The 18,706-nt window shown below is 41.1% G+C and overlaps 1 protein-coding gene across 5 annotated transcripts in view; it reads right to left on the bottom strand.

Annotated features, from left to right (window-relative positions):
* The window catches only part of sox6 (SRY-box transcription factor 6), a 132,326-nt gene that overhangs the window by 5,497 nt on the left and 108,123 nt on the right, over positions 1–18,706 (bottom strand). For 4 of the 5 annotated variants that reach the window (XM_061037385.1, XM_061037394.1, XM_061037377.1 and 1 more), the window contains 3 exons: positions 9,084–9,189; positions 1,855–2,028; positions 692–908 (listed from right to left, as the gene is read on the bottom strand). In XM_061037385.1, coding sequence (XP_060893368.1) covers positions 692–908; positions 1,855–2,028; positions 9,084–9,189 — 497 coding nt within the window. The remainder of the gene's footprint in view (positions 1–691; positions 909–1,854; positions 2,029–9,083; positions 9,190–18,706) is intronic. The other variant, XM_061037410.1, reaches the window with a different exon arrangement.

The following is an 18,706-nucleotide window of genomic DNA, read 5'->3' as shown; positions in this document are numbered from 1 at the left end:
GAGTGTTGGTTAAAGTAGTGTCAAATATCATATGTGTGTATGTTTTTTCTTTGTTGTAGCCCTTCAACTTAAATGGTTGGATTAGGGGGTTTCCTTCAGCAGTTCACTTTAAGCCAGCAGCTCTGCGAAAATGATTTGGGAAAAGAGAGGTTCTCCTGACAGCTCCTGTCTTGAGCTGTTCAGAAACACTAGCCACTTTATTGGTGACATAAAACCAATGCGTGGTTACTGCTGCTCTTGTCTGCTGCTGTGCTGGATGATTGATACTCCAGCCGCTGAAGCTTATGACTGACATGGGAACACCTGGAGAAGGGCTTTCCTGCTAACCACACACAGTAAATTAAAGTGTTAAGCTGCAGACTGCTGCCCTCCAGGCTTCTGTAAGTGTATACGTACAGCTTATATCCTGTAATAATGTCTGCACTTCACGCTCCATTTGCAGACTGCTATTGTCTGAAATAGTTTCATCACAGCTATTGAGAAACACTTGATTTTAATTAGCCTGCCAGAGCTTTGTCATTTAACCAATACAGTTAAGTTTAACTCAACACTCACTTTTGAAAATGGTGCCTACATTGTATTTAAATTGAATTTAGAGCTCTGCTCTAGCAAGGCAGAAAGTTAAAGTTGAGTTTGGCTTTTTAAAGATTGTCTTTGTTTTGTTTTATGTTATTTGAGACAGCGAACCTACCCCACCGTAAAGAACTGCCTCATCTCTTGACGACGTGAACGCATCATCTGCTTGTACTCTCCAATGCGAAGTTTTTTTCCATCAATGATGCAGGTCCTCTTAGGCCGAGGCTTGTACTTGTAGTTTGGGTACTTCTCTAGGTGGAGCTTGCTCAGACGGGCCTGCTCCTCATAATATGGCTGCTTGTCCTGGTTGGACATGGACTTCCACCGAGAACCTACACCATACCAAAGATTTAGATTAATGTGTTTGAACAGAAAAACGTTGTTTTAAAAGTACATTTTTCTGGATAGACATGGACTTCATTCTATTTTTTTAACACGAGCACAAGACAAAGCTGCCTTAATATCTTACCATTCAAGCCTGATCTAACAATCATGTCATCTTAAAATGATCAAACATCATATAGCGTAGATTCAGAAAGCTTTCACTTTAAATTCTGCCACACAAAAATCATCTAAAATTCAAAGCAGAACACATTTGACCACATGCGGGCCAAAGCTTACTGTAACATTGAGCTGTGCTTTTAACAGGAGAGGTTTTCTAGCAAGCCTGTGATGTTACCTCCATTTAGCATATGCACATTATCTGAGACAAGGTACATGCTTCCATGTCAAACAGAAAGGTACAGCATGTGTGTGTAGTAAATACTGCGGCCCTGTGAAGTGTCCTGCTAGGTATTGGATGACAGCACTTTTAACAGCTCTGATGTATGGACTCCAATGCTGAGGGGACAAGACCCATTTAGCCTCTGTCATTTTTCATGACAAACACTTATGGTAGCGATGGGCGATAAATCCATCTGTGTGCTGAGGGGGCTTGATGCACGCTGGCCTATGAGATAACACAGCCTCCCCTCTTAGATACTGCAGTAATAAACCCATATATGAATGTACAAAACATGGGCAGAAAATTATAGTCAGTTGAGTTTTACAGTCCCTTTGTACAGAGCAGTTCTTCACCTTTACAGTGTGTCATGAAAGAATTCTGTTGGGTTTATTCCATTGAAATGAGTGCAGGTATAAGCCCTAATACCAGATTTATACCAGGTATAATAAAGCCAAAGTTCTTACTGGTGACTTTAAAACCCAGATATAATATCGGATGTGAGTAATAATAATTAAATACTTAAAATGTATTTAGCTTGATTGAAAATTTCTTACCCAAAATCTTGCTTATGTTGGAATTGTGCATGTCGGGGAAAGCTTGGAGGATCTTGCGCCGCTCGTCTTTGGCCCACACCATGAACGCATTCATGGGCCTTTTAATGTGCGGCTCGTTGTTGTTCCTCCCTCGGGCTTCCCTGAAGACTCGTGCCTCGGCAGATCCAGCGCCTCCTGTTGGCCAACAATAATAGGGTTGGGGTTTATGTGCAGAGCCATTTACCTCCTTGTGCCCTGGACTAGCCAGAGCAGGAACAAGAAGAGGGAGCAAGGCAGGGCATTGATTTAATGACGAGCCAAGTTTAAACTCTCCTTCATCGACTGTCATCACTGCTATCATCATCATGAACATTGTTTCAGATGAGTGCAGGGCAACACATCCTCCTGGGGGGAGGGGGGGGGGGGGGGGGTTGACTGACTTGACAGGCTTGTATTTTATGTGCTATAAAAGTGAATGCAATACAATGCATGCACTTTTTTGTTTCTAAATTCACTCTATTTAAAACCCATGGACTTGGGTGGAAGTTAAATATTTTCTCTACACTTCTCTACACATACATTTCAATGTAATATTCATAGTGTCAATAAAAAGAAGAAGAGTGCCAACATGAATAACAAATATGGGACTTGAGGCAGTCTCTAAAAAAAAGGAAAATTAAGGAGGAAAGTTCAAAACTCTGGGAACTTTTAATAAAGTGTTGAGCCAAAGTACATTTTAACACATATATGCACAAATAAATCCAGGCACGCCATTCCTCTGATTTCTCTCTTTTTTTCCTTCCTTCCTCTTTCTCAATCTTTTTCCTTCAAGCACACACAAACACACACACACACACACACACACACACACATAAACAAACAAACCAGGCACACATCTGCGATGAGAGACCGTGCCGATTCTGCAAAGTGCTGTTTCTCAATCAGGGCATTCACAATCAGCATAAGAGAGTTTCTCTCAGTATTAAACTGTACATCAGACTGATAATGATTTCTGTTTGCATGCGCATTTGCTTCCTTTTATATGTAAGATGTGAAAGAATTAAATAAAAGCAGTATGAATATTTAAACAAACAAAAACATGTTGATAAACAAGGCTTGAAAAATAAGACAAAAAAAGCCCTCCATATGCTACGATACATCTTTAATGATCTCAAATCTGGAAAAGAAAGCTCGGGATGACTCATGCATATTTCATCATCCACATGTGAAGCCTTCTCATTAGACCGTTCCTCTAGCAGCCTTGGCACGCGTTACCTGGGGTTTGATTTCTATTATTATTTCAGTTGATAAACAAAATCAAACTCTTAATGAGTAATGGAGGACTGTGCAGACACATTAATTCCAAATCCGCTGAAACCTCACTGAGGATGCTGCTGCACCATTTTCAGCCTCGAGAGTTTAAGTGCCATCACTTTGAAAAAGCGTGTCTTCTTTTGAGATAGTATTATAAGAGACAAGTAGCATGACTTTATGTAGTCACATTCACAGCTGCTGTACAAAAGGAGCACACATCCTCCTCCATTATAACAGATGGCGGAGTTGTGGAAGTTTGTTTTTTTATTTGTGCTGACTGCGGTCCAATTGCCCTTTAGGAAAACATTTTCCTAACATACACAGTCCTCTAACTTGATCTTAAACAGTTCTTGATTAACACACAACAGCCACATATATTGTCTGCAGGGGCTAGTAAAACAAAGTTGACTTTTCATTTCCTATCGTCATGTGTATCCTGACTGAACATAAATAAGATTCATACTCTCAAATGAAGGTATTTCTTTCAAACTGTTATATCGCAAAAATTCAATATTTGTGATCATTTATAAAATATGAAAATATTTTAACAAAATGTAGATAGTTATATGATTTTGTCATACATTGTCAAATATAATCTGAATATTTTTTAAATTGTAATAGTTCTCATTTTTATCTCTCTAGTTACAAATATATTGAGCTCTTGATTGATCTGTGAAATATTCGGCTTGGTTATTATTTAATTCAGTAATTTAACCATATGAAAAAAAACTGAAATCTGACACTTTATGTTTTACTTTATCAACACTTTTTAAATTCTAAATGTCTTGTTCATGTCTTGTGTGTTTGCCTTTCCCTCCTAGGATGCCATAGGCCCCTTAAGTCATCATGAATTCAGAAATAATACACTACCTTTGCTGCCATCGGCCACACAGTACGTTAATTTCATTTAGCATGCACTCACTGTACAGGATGAATTGATTTCACTTTGTTTGGTTTTGACAACCATGTTTATTGTGCAATGAAATGTGGTGTGGCGGAGGGCTGACAGTATCCATCAACGCGGGGCAATCTGCTGACTGCCGGGGCCAGATGAAGGTATTCATTAGCTCAGGAGCGCAGCGCTCACTCAGACACGACAGCCAGTGTCTGCGCCCCGGGATCGCTCGCTGTAATTTACGATGCCTCCCGTGCCATTACTCTATCACTGACACTGATTCAGCAATTTATATACTGGTGTGCATGCATACGGGCAGAGGTGAGCTTCTTACAGGGAGGGGGACAAAACAAGCCCCTGCCATCAACTCGTGCCACATCCGTAGTTAGCCAGGAAACCAGCCACGGGACCTGGTTCATTGGAGGGAAGCCAGATGAGGCATGGTTTTTTACTCACATGATGGCACATAGAAAAGTGCCTGTCTGCTCTGTTGGATGCTACAGAGAGCTGTTTAAATGAACAACAGCATTTCTTCATCATTTGGGCCCATACTATTAGGCTATCTCATCGGGGAAACCAAAAACCTCTCACAGTTAGGTGCCCTTTAACCTGCAATAACATTTTCAAAACAATTTAAGTGACATGACTTAATCAGTGACATCCCGTGTATTAGCCAGAAAATCTCAGCAAATCCCCAGAAATTGCAGCATCCAATTTACTGCAACATTGTTTCAATCTTTTCATTGAAAATCACGACACTGCTCTGACATTTCATAAATGAGCTTTAACTATTCTTTCCAGGAGGTGCAGGACATTTAGGAATCAGTTAGTTAGTTGTGTGATTGTGTAAATAAACAGATGTTTAGAAGTGACAGGGCAGCCCCCCTGGGTGGTAGCTAGGGAGAAGGGGGGGGGGCAAAACAGAGGGAGTGCTGCTTAATAGAATTTATTGTGATTCATGAGGGCTGCAGCTCAAGTGTGACAGAGCAATATGAGAATCCCCTTTTAATTTTGTCTCTCCTGGAAACACTGCTGATGAGAAGCATGAATTACAGGGAGAAAGGATGATTTTTTTTGTGTGTGTGTGTGAGGGGAGGGTCTATAAAAAATGAACAAGTGAGAGCGAATGAGGACATTGCAGAAAAAAAAGGGGAAACAGTTGAGATAAAGAGAGAAAATGTAGTCGGACCTAAAAGCCTTTCACACCTGTGCGCTGCAGGCTCAGACTCGACCATGCACCGAGCCAGAGGGTAGCACTGCCCCTGCCGTCCCCTCTCTCTCTCTCTTACCCCCCCCCCCCCCCCTTTTTCTCCTCCTTACTCATCTTTGTTCTGCGGGCAGACACATAATGTCACCCAGGAATCCGCTCAACAGGATGAGCCTCAGTGAGCAGGCAACAATCACGCAAACCTGCCAAGCCCTCCCTGTTGGGATCAAATCTAACACCTCTGACTGAAGGCATTTACTGCTGACAATAGAGCCTCTCCCTCAGAGCAGGATCAGGCTAGTTAAATGTGTGCGGATGGACAGGACAAGACGCTCAGTGCCTCTGTTCTAGCCTGAGCTCATAGCAGGCTAATTAAACCATTATAAATTACAAGTCATATAAGCCCTTTTTAGAACATGCCAATCCTTTTTTTCTTTAAGGTAAGATGTGTATGTGTGTGTGCCTGTGTGAGTCATTTTGTGAGCTTGGGTATATGGAAACTTGGGAACAAACAGCCAACCTGTTTCAACATGCAGGCCATGGCTTTTACTTTTGTCTTCTCTATCCCTTCTTAAAGCTAAAAGAGGAGTCTAATCTTTCACAACATCACAGAAACAAAACCACACAGGAATCTGTCCTGTTGGGGATACATTTCAATGTGCCAACTTAAAAAAAAGGATCTGTCTTATTGATTGTGTTGACCCATTGTTGTTGTTTTTTCAAGTAAAACTCCTCTGCAATAAAAGCCCCAGCTTGATTCCCACGGCCTCACAGTGGAAGAAAAACAACAACAAAACCCCTTTTTAAACAATCAGCTCGTATGAATCTTGATAACAGCTCCAAGCTACCGATGTAAAGAAGCTCCTCACCGATGATCTGTAACAGCAATGCAACACTGCTGTTCTTCTTATCCTATTCCACGAGGACTTAGTTAGAGACATTACTTAGCTGAAGCCTAATCTGTTCTCACTCTATAGTTGATATTATCACACTTGGCGTTTAGATTAATTCTGTTTCCTGCTTCCCCACATCTCTCAACAACGTCTTTGTTCTTTGCAGACCCTCCGTGATGGGGGCGCTTAAGACAAACACACAATCTCAGCTGCACACTAGCTCCATACTGCCACATGTGAATGAACAAAGGGGGCTGGCTGGGCTGAGGCCTTTGTGGTATTTGGTCATGTTTACGTCAGAGCTTAAAAAGACCTAATGAATTTGCGGTGGGTTCATGCCTTAGACTCTTGGCTTTGTAAAATGGAGGAAATCCTATCTATTTCCATTCCTTTGCTGCTTTTTTCCAAGTCGTTAGGGCTTTGGTTGCTGCATGATTTGCAAATATTAGCTTTAGCAACCTAAAGCTTTCTGTGAGCTGCTGTGGTGACAGAAGTCCGCTGTACACTGGGCCTGCTCAATGTGGCTGCTCTGTTCTGGAGGCAAAGCTGCTACACACCGAGGGGCTTTCACGCCCGATGTAAGGGCGGGGGGGAACACCCAGTAATTTTCCTTTTTTAGGGAAACAACCAAAGTATTTAAAGTTTGTTGTGAATTCCTGAGCGTAAGTGTAATTATGTACAAAATCAAATTTGTTTCCAGTCGCACATTAGTGCCAAAAAAGCAATTTCATTCATGATTCAATTTAAACTCAAGTATTAAGTGAGAGTTGATTTGACGTTTTGTCGGTCAAAGGATATTGAAATGCCTGTTCTTATACTGAGCAAAGTATGGCTGAAAATCACACATTTTTTAGACACCTTAGCAACCATCTAACAGAGAAGGGAAGCATGTGGTTAATACATGTTAAGATGTTGTCATTTAAGCTTTACATAAACACTAAAATAAACCATATTGAGCCTGGTTTTAACCCTGGTATCTGCATCACCTTTAACCTGCAAATTAGCAAGCCGGTTCTGTCAAGAAAATACAGTTAAGAGAAAATTAGCTGCAATTATATCCATTCTGTTTTAGGTATTCCAAAGAACCCAGCTTCAATTGGTTCAGAGAGTAGAACATCCTCACAACAAGGATTCCACAAGTAAACATGTTCTCAGAAGAGTAAACACTTTGTGGTTCACATCATAAAACCCTGCTTCACATCATTCAGCCGTGTGTGTTTTCCTGCTGGTGAAGCTGAAGCAGACGGACAGATATATTTGTAGCGAAGGAGAAGAAATTGTAACTGTGTGTTCTGAGTTATGTGTGCTGCCCTGGCTCCCAGCCATCTCCCCCCCTGGGAAGAGGACCTCTCCTCTTCTTTAACCTCTGCCTGCTCCTAATCCATAGCCCACTGGGAACACTGATGTGAGGCGTCTGGCGCGAGCCTTTCCCTCGGCCCTGCGCGGGACTTAAAAGGACACAACTGCCCTGGTGTGCGCTCGTTTTCGTCCTGACTCCACAGTAGCCACAGAGGGAAGGTTCCCACTGGGAGAATGAGCACTGGCAGCGACATCTGTGCGTGGAGTCAGACGGGTGGGATGGGATCTGCTGCTGTGGCTCACATGGGAAACATGTCAATGAATCCACTAAATGCACCTCTAATTCTCATCCTCAGGATTGGGTGTGATGTGAAACTAGACATGAGTAAAAACAACATTCGCTTTTGAGTTGGTAAACATTTTTATGGGAAGTGAGAAAGAGTTTTAAGGAAGATCTGTGTGAGCCAATAATGCAGTACTTTTTTTTTCCCAAAACTGATGGGAATGTGTCTAAGATGCTATTTGAAGCTGTTGATGGGTTACATTGTCCTGAGAAATATCTGTCCTTCTGCCTTGAGACTGTTGGAGGCATCAAAGATGAGTCAGAACCATTTTCCTCTTTGCTCTGGCTCTGAAGTGCCATGGAAACTGCCACAAATATTTATGTCAGACAAACACTGGAGCACTGAGGTACTCCTTGCTCCTGTGTAGGAGCCAGCACCACAAAGGGAGATGACGCTTTGTCACTCCGGTGCAACTCGAATTTACACCCCTGTGCCTGGGACCTCAAACAAGCACAACAGCAACAGGGGCCGAGCTTGGAAAAAAGCCAACTTTGTCCTCAGGCACCCTTGTCTTTCACTCACCTACGTGTGAAAACCTCGGAGCCTCGGTTCATTTCAAACGGCATTCACCCCTCAACCCTCACTTCTCGCTTACACACACGCACATGCTTCTGCACACACCCTTACAAACCACTCTCACATCCACAACGGAGACACACAGCTGCATTCTGAAGCGGACTTTGCCAGCCATCAAAACACCTTTTGCTTTCAAACGAGAAAATTCATTGGGCAGGCCCATTCAGTTACTTTCTTAAAAGGGCAAGAGTTGAAAAAGAGTGGAGTGCAAAGGCAACGGACATTTACATTTCCTACAGCTTAGACCTGCAATCATAAGAATTTAAATGTGTTTTCAGTGTTTCCTTTTCCTACAACTGAGAGGAGACTTATGTTGTTGTAAACACACTGTAGGTTTTAACACCTTTTCTAAATACCCTTCCTAAAACATAATAATAGTTTAATGATCAAACACTGTACTAACAAAATGTACATTAACTCTGTGTGACTGTGTCGTTTTCGTTAGAGGTAATGTCTCTTTTTCCAAGAAATTATTATCTTAAATACTTTCTTCATTTCAGTGTAATTGTTTTAATTATTAAAGGGCTAGATTGATTTGTACCCCATGCAGCTAAATGAAAAAGCTCTGGTGTAGGAAAATAAAGTCAACACAAATAACTCATTGAAACTGATTTCGCCGAAACTTGCAGTTAGTTTCTCTTGGTTATAAGGGGGAAAAAAAATCCTAGTCTTCACTTACAATAATGTGGAAAAAAAGAAGAAAGACAAGCAACATGGCTTACCATCTAGATCCTCTGGCCTGGTGAGGTCAATTACTCTGTGACCAATCTTTCCTTCCTCGCCCAGCTTGCTGAGGTGGTGCCCGATGCCCTCATAATGCGCCCTCTCCTACAGAGAAATACAAACAGTCAGGTTCAGGAACAAACACATGTACACTTCTTTCTTTTACCGTGATAGAATTGTAAAAATAACCCCATCAGGAATCTGAAATTTTGAAAAGAAAAAAAGTGTCTTTGATAAATGGAGGTTCTTTTGAAGAGCTGCTCTTTTGACATGAGCTGGATGTAGCTTTTTCCTCTCTCATCTCTCTATTCAGCAGCTGCTATAATGGATGACAGGAGGCAGCGAGACAGTGAGGGCCAGGGGTGCTGTAAATAGATTTACAGAAGGATACTTTGTGATCCGAGCCACACAATGGGGCCGTGGCCCTCTTTGCAGTGCTCAGATTTTCCTCTGTAATCTTCTCCTTACATCCTCCCTTGCAGTCTGCAGCGCCCAGAGCTCAGCGCCCATCATTTATTCAGAGTTCATGCTTTAGAGAACACACCGTGTTTTCCCGTTTGTCATGTTGCTTTGTGCTCAGATTAAACTTGGCATCATGTTGTACTTGACGCACAATGAAACCCTGTCATTCAGCGCTCTGTGACAATATCAAATGTCATGTCCGTGTGCATTTACAGAATAAAATAACAGCTTTCGGGGGGCCTCTGAATAGTTGCTGCACATTACACTTAATGTATTATGCAAGGGGAGAGTGCCGACTGCTGCTGGCTCCATTGTTGAATGACCTACTTCCTCAGTGAATACACAGGGCATTAGCAAAGGGCTGTCTTCCTCTCTAAAGACTCAACTAGGAGATGGACACTTTGCCTCGGCATGATACAAATAATCTCTCCCCCCTAGGTTTCGCCTGGATGACACTAAAAGCGGGCATGTTGCCACCATTCAAAAAAAAAGCATTTGTTTTACTCCCAGGGTGAGCATTCAGTCTCTGCCAGAGATGTACTGTCTACTCTGACCTCTGCCTCTCTCTTTTCTAAACATGCCTATCGCATGCAGTCTGAACCGACATTCAGGTAGAGTCCCAACACAATGCTAACAGCTCCCCTGCCACATACGCAGACACCAACACACACATTAATCTTTTAGCCCCTTCTTTGTGATGCATTGTACCATTTTGTTGTGTTTTTCACTTATTCCCCTCAGGGAAGTGTAGTTTTACAGGAGAAGGTGCTAAAAAATTAAGCACACTTAAGTATTGTAAATACAAATATTGTGATTTATTCAGTTGCGCTCACCAAACATTAGCTGACAGTAGTTAAGACACATTTTTGATCAAAAAAGAAAAATAATCATTGTGGATGTCCAGTTCCTTTTTTCTTTTCTTGTTTTTCTTAAACCTTTTTTCTTCAGGGTTAAAAGAAAAGATGACAAGATGAAGGATGGAGATAGTTCAAGTCCATTTGAGGCCTTTCACAGTATTTTGATTTGCCTCATGCTTTTATTTATTCAAGAACTATTCCTCAAAAGAAAGGACTGTGAGAGAGATAGAAAAGAGCTCTGCAATTTACCATCATACTTGAAGAGACAGTCATTATTTATGGCTAGCTGAGTGATTCTGATATACAATTAGGCACTACCTGCTTATGGCCTGTGATTAGAGCCTGTCTATCTGACAGCCCTTTGCTTACTTAAGTGTTTTCTAATTATGACATATGTACTGGTCCCTGCTGGGCAAGAGGACGCTTTGTAAAGAGAAGATGGAGTGTGGGGCCTTTCTCTGTCCCACATTCTGCGTTAAGAAACACACATACACACACTGTGTAGTCGTATTCATCACCCAGCTACATTATTGCTGTTAATGAAAGAAGCTAGCAGCCCGATGACAAAGTGACTGATGTGCGATTAGTTGGAGGGGCAATGGTGCTGTTTCGGATGCTGCTTGGACAGTCCGGTAAGAAGACAGTGTGCGCTGTGCGTCTGTAATAAAGTAGTCATCTCGTCCCTCTTCTGCACTTCGGTGGTCCCTCCTGATCAATCAAGTCCTTTTATAAACTCATGATCATTAAGCATCATGTTGGGCTGAGGAGGAGGGAGAACAGGGGCCATCCATCAATGAATTTCATTAATAACTAGCTCAGCATTGAATTTCTTTCTCCAGCGCACAAAGTCATGTGATTAGTGAACATTAGCGCATTAGACATTGGGGAAAGAGACTGAATGAGACTCTTGTTCTTGGAGGTCACCTCACTTCATTTGGCGTGTGAGGATCAAAACATGCACAAATACTTTGACTGAGAATGCATTTTACATACTATATGGGGTTGTCACACTAAGTACTCCTTCCTGTCTCATGTTGGCTATGCTAATTAAAATCAGACTATCCTTGCAATATGGTACCACACATTTTCATAAAATTTTATATACTGAGCTTAATGTACTTATTGGTTATAAGTTTGGTAATTTATATTAGCAAATTAGAATCATAGTTGAAATTAGGGCCATAAATCATCTTCACAGCATCGTGGTTTTGTTTTAGGGTTTGGAAATATTCAGTGAACTAATGCTGCTTTACTGCCTATACGCATCAAGTGCTGTGATAAATTAATGACACTTTTATTATTTTATAGTGTCATTAAATTTTTACTGATCACTCTGACACAGAGAGGAAGCAAAGGACATGCAGTATCTTGGGAGGCCTGCCATACTGGCAGAAAGAGAGGGAGTGGATGGCTGTTATAAAACGTATTTATGAAGTGCACTACAAGGGAATGGTAAAAGACTTTAAAACACATCAAATGCATACATTTGAAGTTGTTTGGATTGTGTAGAGACAAAGAAACAGGAAACAAAAGATGTTGTAGTACACATTTTCCCCTTCTTCTCTGACCACTACCGCTGGCAAGCAACCAGTCCCTCCCTCAAATGACTTCAACATGCGTCTCTCCACCCTGCAACTAAAATAATAGCAATGCACTGTGAGCTGTAGTGGAAAACTGCCACCCACAATAATCTCATCTGCCCTGCCTATGCAGTTTTTTTTGTCTTTAAACGGTATTAACATATTCATATATGTTGAGATGCATGTGGCCACCCAGTACAGTCATGAGCCAGTCAACTGAAGCTGTGAGACACTGAGGAAGACGGAGAAGTAGAAAGATGATAGCAGAGTCAGTACAACTTCTTGGGCGAGGAAACCCAAAAGAGCTCTTGTCAGTGCTGTAAAGAGAGCTTTAATCTGGCCAGCCACAGAACATGTGCCGGAGGCCTGCTGCTCTGCCCACAGGGTGTATTCTGGGCAGAGGCGGGTGGCTGACGGCCCTGTGCATTGTGCCTCCTCCTGCCCTATATTTAGGCAATGCGCTGCCAGTGCTAACACTCCTTCACTCGTTCCTTTTTAAATAGCTTGAGGCTATAGGCAAAGCCTTATGGTATCAGATTGTTCAAAAATAAATGAAAGAAAAAATTTGCCAGAAGACTAAGGTTGGCTCAGGTGCACAAAAGTGTGCAGTTAATTTTTTGGCCGATCGCTGAGTTTTTGAATCAGGTTGAGAAATGAAACAAAATCTTCCTGTTTTAAAACTTCAAAATAAATTTTCTTGAAGTTTTTCAATAAAAGAATATATCTTTAGTCAGTAACAATTCAGCCTATGGCAGCCTGAGGAAAGCTGTTATAGTCTCCACTAGCAATGCCAGAAATTGTTACTATGCCAGAAAAAAAACGAGGAAAAGATCATCATCAATTTGTTGAACAAGTAACATTTAAGGAAAATAGCATTCGAAGGCAAACATAAAAAAACTGATATTGTGAGGAAATACCCCGACTGCAATTACATTTCATGGCCATAGGTGCCACCAAAGTGAAAGAACGGATATCTTTGACGGTTGAAGAAAATAGACAATCAGTTCTTCCTTCTTGTGATAACACTCGCCTCGGCCAGAACACACTGAAGTGAATTTTGTTATATAATTAAATTCAGCACTGAATGAATAACTACCGATATTAGTGATATTTATTTACCATTTAATTTTCAAGATGATTTTGTCATCATAAGATTCAACTCTGTGTTGAAAGAAAAATAATAAGTTAAACCAGATGATAGAAGCACAGATTAGGCTGGCACTCGTGCTTTCCAAACATTTTGAAACCAGAATGATTATTTAGAAAGAAAACTGCTTTATTTCTTTCATGCAGTTGGCAGGCATTTAGTTCCTTCTAACATGTACCAGTTGCCAACTTGAAGCCATACAACAGTCTGATTATTATGTAGCTGTATATGAATGTATTGTATATAAAGTAAATGACATGTTTGGGCCTTTCTCGTGAAATCTGACAGTAACTGCTTTCCTTTCCAGAATCATTGAACCATAAAATCCCATCCATATTGGAAAGTATTTGATGAAATATTTTTTACATTGTCATCATTGAAACCTTTACCAGCTGCAGACCCCTAACCAGACACTTATGTTTGATAATGTGCTGAAGTGGCTCTGGTTATTTCACACACCTGGAATGTGGCAAGTTAATGGCTGTGGCTCTCTGACCGCAATACAGAGCTTTGTGTATTAAGTGTCAGTCATAACCCTCTCTTTTTTCCCTGACAATGTGTCCCAGCCATGATGGAGACAAAGACTGTACTTTTTAACATGGCTGCAGCTCCTCACAGCTCAGCGCCTCATCTGTTTTGTATTTTTATTGTAACCAGTTGCAGTGTTATTTATAAGTCTGCAGCTCTGCAGTAGTTTCTGCTAGTTTTGAACCATTTAAATGTTAAGTACACCCAGCCATGCGGTGAACCCACAGCTCCTTTCAAGCAGGCTGTTGGTCTCTTTTTACCCTGAGCTCTCCTTTTGCTAAGGCTAATGCAGGCAGCAGCAGAATCAACAGTAGCAGCCCACAAAAGGCTGGCATCCGTTCTATGGAAGTCGTCCTCAACATCACACAGAGCTGAGATGGCCAGCATTCTAGTCTCATTTATAATGCCAGGGCATCACCTCATTTGTTTAAAACAGAGGCTAAAAAGTCATTTCATTAAATTACGGAGCCTTAACTATGGAAAAAATATAATAAAAATGGTGGGGTAACCGTTCTCTGGGCTTTGTGCCAATTTAGTGTTTATCGTTTGTCCGTAATAAAAGGATATGCTTCATTATTTAAGATGAGTTGCTTTTTGTTGCAGGGAGAACCAACAAAATGTGACCTTTAAGAAATGTCCTTTTAGTCTAAATATTTTATTTTCCTCTACATGTCGGACATTGCGTGATCTTTTTTTTGCAATAAGAATCACATTCTCAAAATATTACAATTTTTAAAGTGTGTAATATACAACCATGTAAGGGCTGTAACTCTACAGTGTTCAGTACTTTTTTCTCCTCAACACCACTGAGATCATTTTGTGTTGACATCTTTTTTCAACAGGTTCCAAATCTCCACTGATTCAGAACTGTTCACTGTGTCCTCTGGGGAATCTTACATTTAGTTGGGCTGGAGTCTAGTTCCTTATCAAACCCTTTCAGGTTGTAAACAGCAGGATACTAGGAACTGTAGTATTACAAAAAACCCTTTCACATACGGACAAAAACCTCGAAGACTTGTTGGACACTGGAGCCATTATTCCTTTTGCAACAATACCATAGATTATAAATGGTCCTTTGTGGCCTATTCTTTCCCTCCTGCTTTGTTGTGTGTGCCTCATGGTGAGTGCGGTATCACAGGTCTTAGTCACTGTGGCCAGCAGCATTTCTAAGCACCTGCAGCAGGCCAGAAATCCACCATGTTAACTGACAAGTGTAGAAAATAATGGAGCCACTACTGCCAAATGACCCTACCAAGATGCTGTGTTGATGTCTTTCTGGGGAAGAGGCGAGACAGAGCAAAAGACCTGACCTGGGAAAGGAGCCCGTGGACACACACGTGAACACATATTATCCAGAGTCACACATTATTTTTATTCTTTGGCAAACATGAACAATTGGACAAAGCATTAATGTAAGCAATCTTCACAATAGCACTTGCTGGCTACAGCTAGTGTCTAGGAGCTGGGCATAATCTAATTTGGATGGGCAAACCCTTGTATGCCAAGGATTTACATTGCAGCCAAAACGCCTTGGTTTGCAATTTCCAAGACAGCAGTCGAAAAGGGGCAGAAAATTGCTTCCAGGGCTGCAGACCAGACAAGATTATGTTCAAAGTCTTTGTGAGGGCTTTGCCTGAAAAGAACCCTGGCAACACACACACACACACACACACACACACACACACACACACACACACACACACACACACACACACACACACACACACACACACACACACACACACACACACACACACACACACACATGCTTGCACATGTATATGTACACACACACACATGCTTGCACATGTATATGTACACACACGTACATGCACACACAGGAGGGACAGTATAGCACTACAACCAATAGGTTAGGAGTCTCGATTTTGTGGAGCACCAGTGTAAGCTCCATTTGAATATTTACAGGCTGAGCTTTGGGACACGGGAAATGGACAATTGTAGTCATCAATACTGAGGAGAGGAGGTGTGGCCGGGGGCAGAAAAGGGCAGTTCAATAGGTTAATACACTGGCCTTTCACCTTTTGATTCCAGTTAGGCACATGTCAGCACAGGAATATATTTCATCTCACACAACCTCCTGGGCATAACTTTGCAATGTCTCTTGCCCCTATATTAAAAGAAGTTGAGGTATCAGTGGAGAGCAGTGTCATGTCTGATGATGCAAAGTTGAATGGACCTATAAATGACCTATAAATGACAGAGTCAATCAATGGCCCAAATACTTGAATTGTCCCTTCTCTATGATAGGTTTTTTTTTCCTGACAGCTTACATTGGACGTCACCAGGTCAAGGACCTGCTAATATACATGATAGGACAGATTAAGACTGAAAGCTTAACCTATGTGAATGTATTTAACACATGGGCATCGACCACAAGGGTATCCTACATTAACTTATCTGGTGGTTCTTTATAGAGATGCAGGTGCAGAAAACACTGGCAAGCTATTCAATTGCATGGCGAATCAGGGCGAATGGAAATGTTCTGGAGGAAGACCAAATAAATGAATGTACCAAAAAAGTCTGTTTTTATTAGGGTGGAAACACTTTGCCAAGGCTGAAAATTGAATTAGCTTGCTATTGCTGAAATTGAAACTAGTGGTACATAAGTCTTCTCAGCCATATTAGCACAATAGTGTTTAGTCCCTGCCCTCTGATACAACCCACAGGAGGATTCCCTTTATCAGTGCCTCCATCCTAACAACAGGAATGTTCAGGCCACATGTGGAGCAAACGTATGTGGAAAATGTGGATAACATGAAAGAGCTGCTCTTTGGTTAGGTCTTGACCCAGACTTCGAGGTTAAAGTCCAATATTTGTTTGACTATTCCAACCACCTTGATCTCTGTCTTGTGCTTACTTGCCAACATAAAGGTAAATAATTGTAGTTTTGGAGCATTATTTGTTGGGACAGTCTCAGTATCAAGGTAGTCATTTACAGCAACTTACAGTTTACACGATCTAAAAAAGCAGCCATTTGTCAACATGCACCAATGCAGTGAACCTTTTTATAATTGTAATTTTAAAACAAAAGTGCTTTTGGATTCTTGAAGTTCACATAAATGCATTTTGAATGAATGGGTTTAGTAATACATCTCTGATCTATTGGCCCTATATTTCATATGGCCAAAATTGTTGATAACAAGATGGTAACATGGTTGACTTTCTGAATGCACCATCCAAGAACTAATGGACAGACAGATACACTTGATATTTATTCACCCGTGACCCTGAAAAACAGCATGTTCAGATATAGCTGCAGTGAATAATAGAGGGAAACAATTCAAATGGTTACAAATGGATTCAGAAGTACTATAGTGTATTTGACTGAAGGCACACTGGCACATTCTAGGTAAAAGCTTCCAATGGGTTAGGAGGAGATGGATAAATAATGGAACAAAGTAATTGCCCTCTGCAGACAATAATACCGTTAGATAAATATTTCAAAAAGGTAAATTGCAGAAGGTTTGTAAGAGGTTTTATTGTACTGATGGGATACCGTAAAAACATACAAATAAAAAGATAAGAAAATATGCTTGTGTAAAGCATGAATATTTTACATGGTCTCAGGTTAAAGGCTTGTTTACTGTTGGACAGAGAGTCTGCCCTACACCATGTTCTCCTAGGTCAATGGCTGGGCAAGGAGAGAGGGAGATAGAGACAGAGAGATATCTAGAGACCTAGTGTTAAAGGTTAGGGAGGGATGCATTGTACTCTTCAGACACACTTTGTATGAAAAGATGAATTGATTCATCTGTAAGCAGCACTTAGAACCACTCCTCTACCCGGTCATTACAGTGGGATAAATCAATATTTAATATCCCCTTCTAACAGCCACGCTGGATGATCTTAACCTCTCCTTAATCCCATTTATGTTACCTTTCTAGAATCTTCTTCATGTAAGCTCTCACTATGATAAACTTCCAAACAAGAGACTGGGAGGGGAGCTATTAAAGACCACGCCATATTTATGTCAGGTGAGGTGCTTTCGTGAAATATTAATAATCTGAAACTGACCAAAGTGAAAGCTTTTATCTGGGGCGTTCAAACCTTTCTACTTCGTTGGCTTGTATCAGCAAAAGACTCTCTCTCCTTCTCGCTCATTTCGCCGCTGAATTACTACCCACTGTTCTTTATTGCGGTCGAAGGATGGAGATGATGGGGCGATTCTTTTAGCTGACTTGATAAAGGGGGCCTCTCATTTCACACTGTCCTAATAGGGCCAGTGTCACAGAAACTAAGAGGTGACGATATCTCACTATGATTTGCACGAGCCAGAGTCAAGCATGAGCCCGGTTAAGGTTTCATTCAACGACACAATGAATTATGTTAAACTAAAAACAGAAAATATAACCAGAGGTAATGCTTTCAATTTCACATTCTCCACCTTAGACGGCTGCTTTTATTATTATTTGGCATTTCAATGCATTGTCAATATTTTGATCCTATTAGAGTTGTCATTTCTTAAATAGTAATTTTACTTCATGTCCCTTTTATACTTTCATCACCTTCACTTCCCTGCCCCCAAATACACACATAAAGTAACACACTGTCTCTTTTTTTGTTTCTCTCCCACTGTCTTTAAAACACACTCTCTCGCTCTCTCCTCAATGCGGTAAACATCAACAAAAGGTAGACTGCATGTTAGAAGTGACTTATTTAAGCTGAAGGTCCCTTTGCTTGTTTTCCCCACTTAATCAGGATGATCGTTCTAACAAAGGTTGAACAGGAGAGCCCAAGAATTCAGAGGAAACAAAACTAAATCCTAAGAAGCAGGGAGTGAAACATGCGTTAAGCTCTACCTGCTAAGGACAATGCAGCTGTAGGTGTGTGCTGCCTGTTGAAAACGGCTCTTTATGAGCAGCGTTCAGTTACTTCTTTCATGTCATGGCAGATTCCACTGCTTGGGTGACCACTGGCTCGCTTTATTTGGGATGAAGGGAGACAGCTGCACCAGTTCCTGTGACGGAACAGAATAGTGCTTGCATACTCTTGCTAAAAGCTTCTAATGCTTTATGGTACAAATAAAA

This window comes from Labrus mixtus, chromosome 1, assembly GCF_963584025.1.
Source record: "Labrus mixtus chromosome 1, fLabMix1.1, whole genome shotgun sequence".
NCBI lineage: Eukaryota > Metazoa > Chordata > Actinopteri > Labriformes > Labridae > Labrus > Labrus mixtus.
This window is presented reverse-complemented; position numbering and strand designations above follow the sequence as displayed.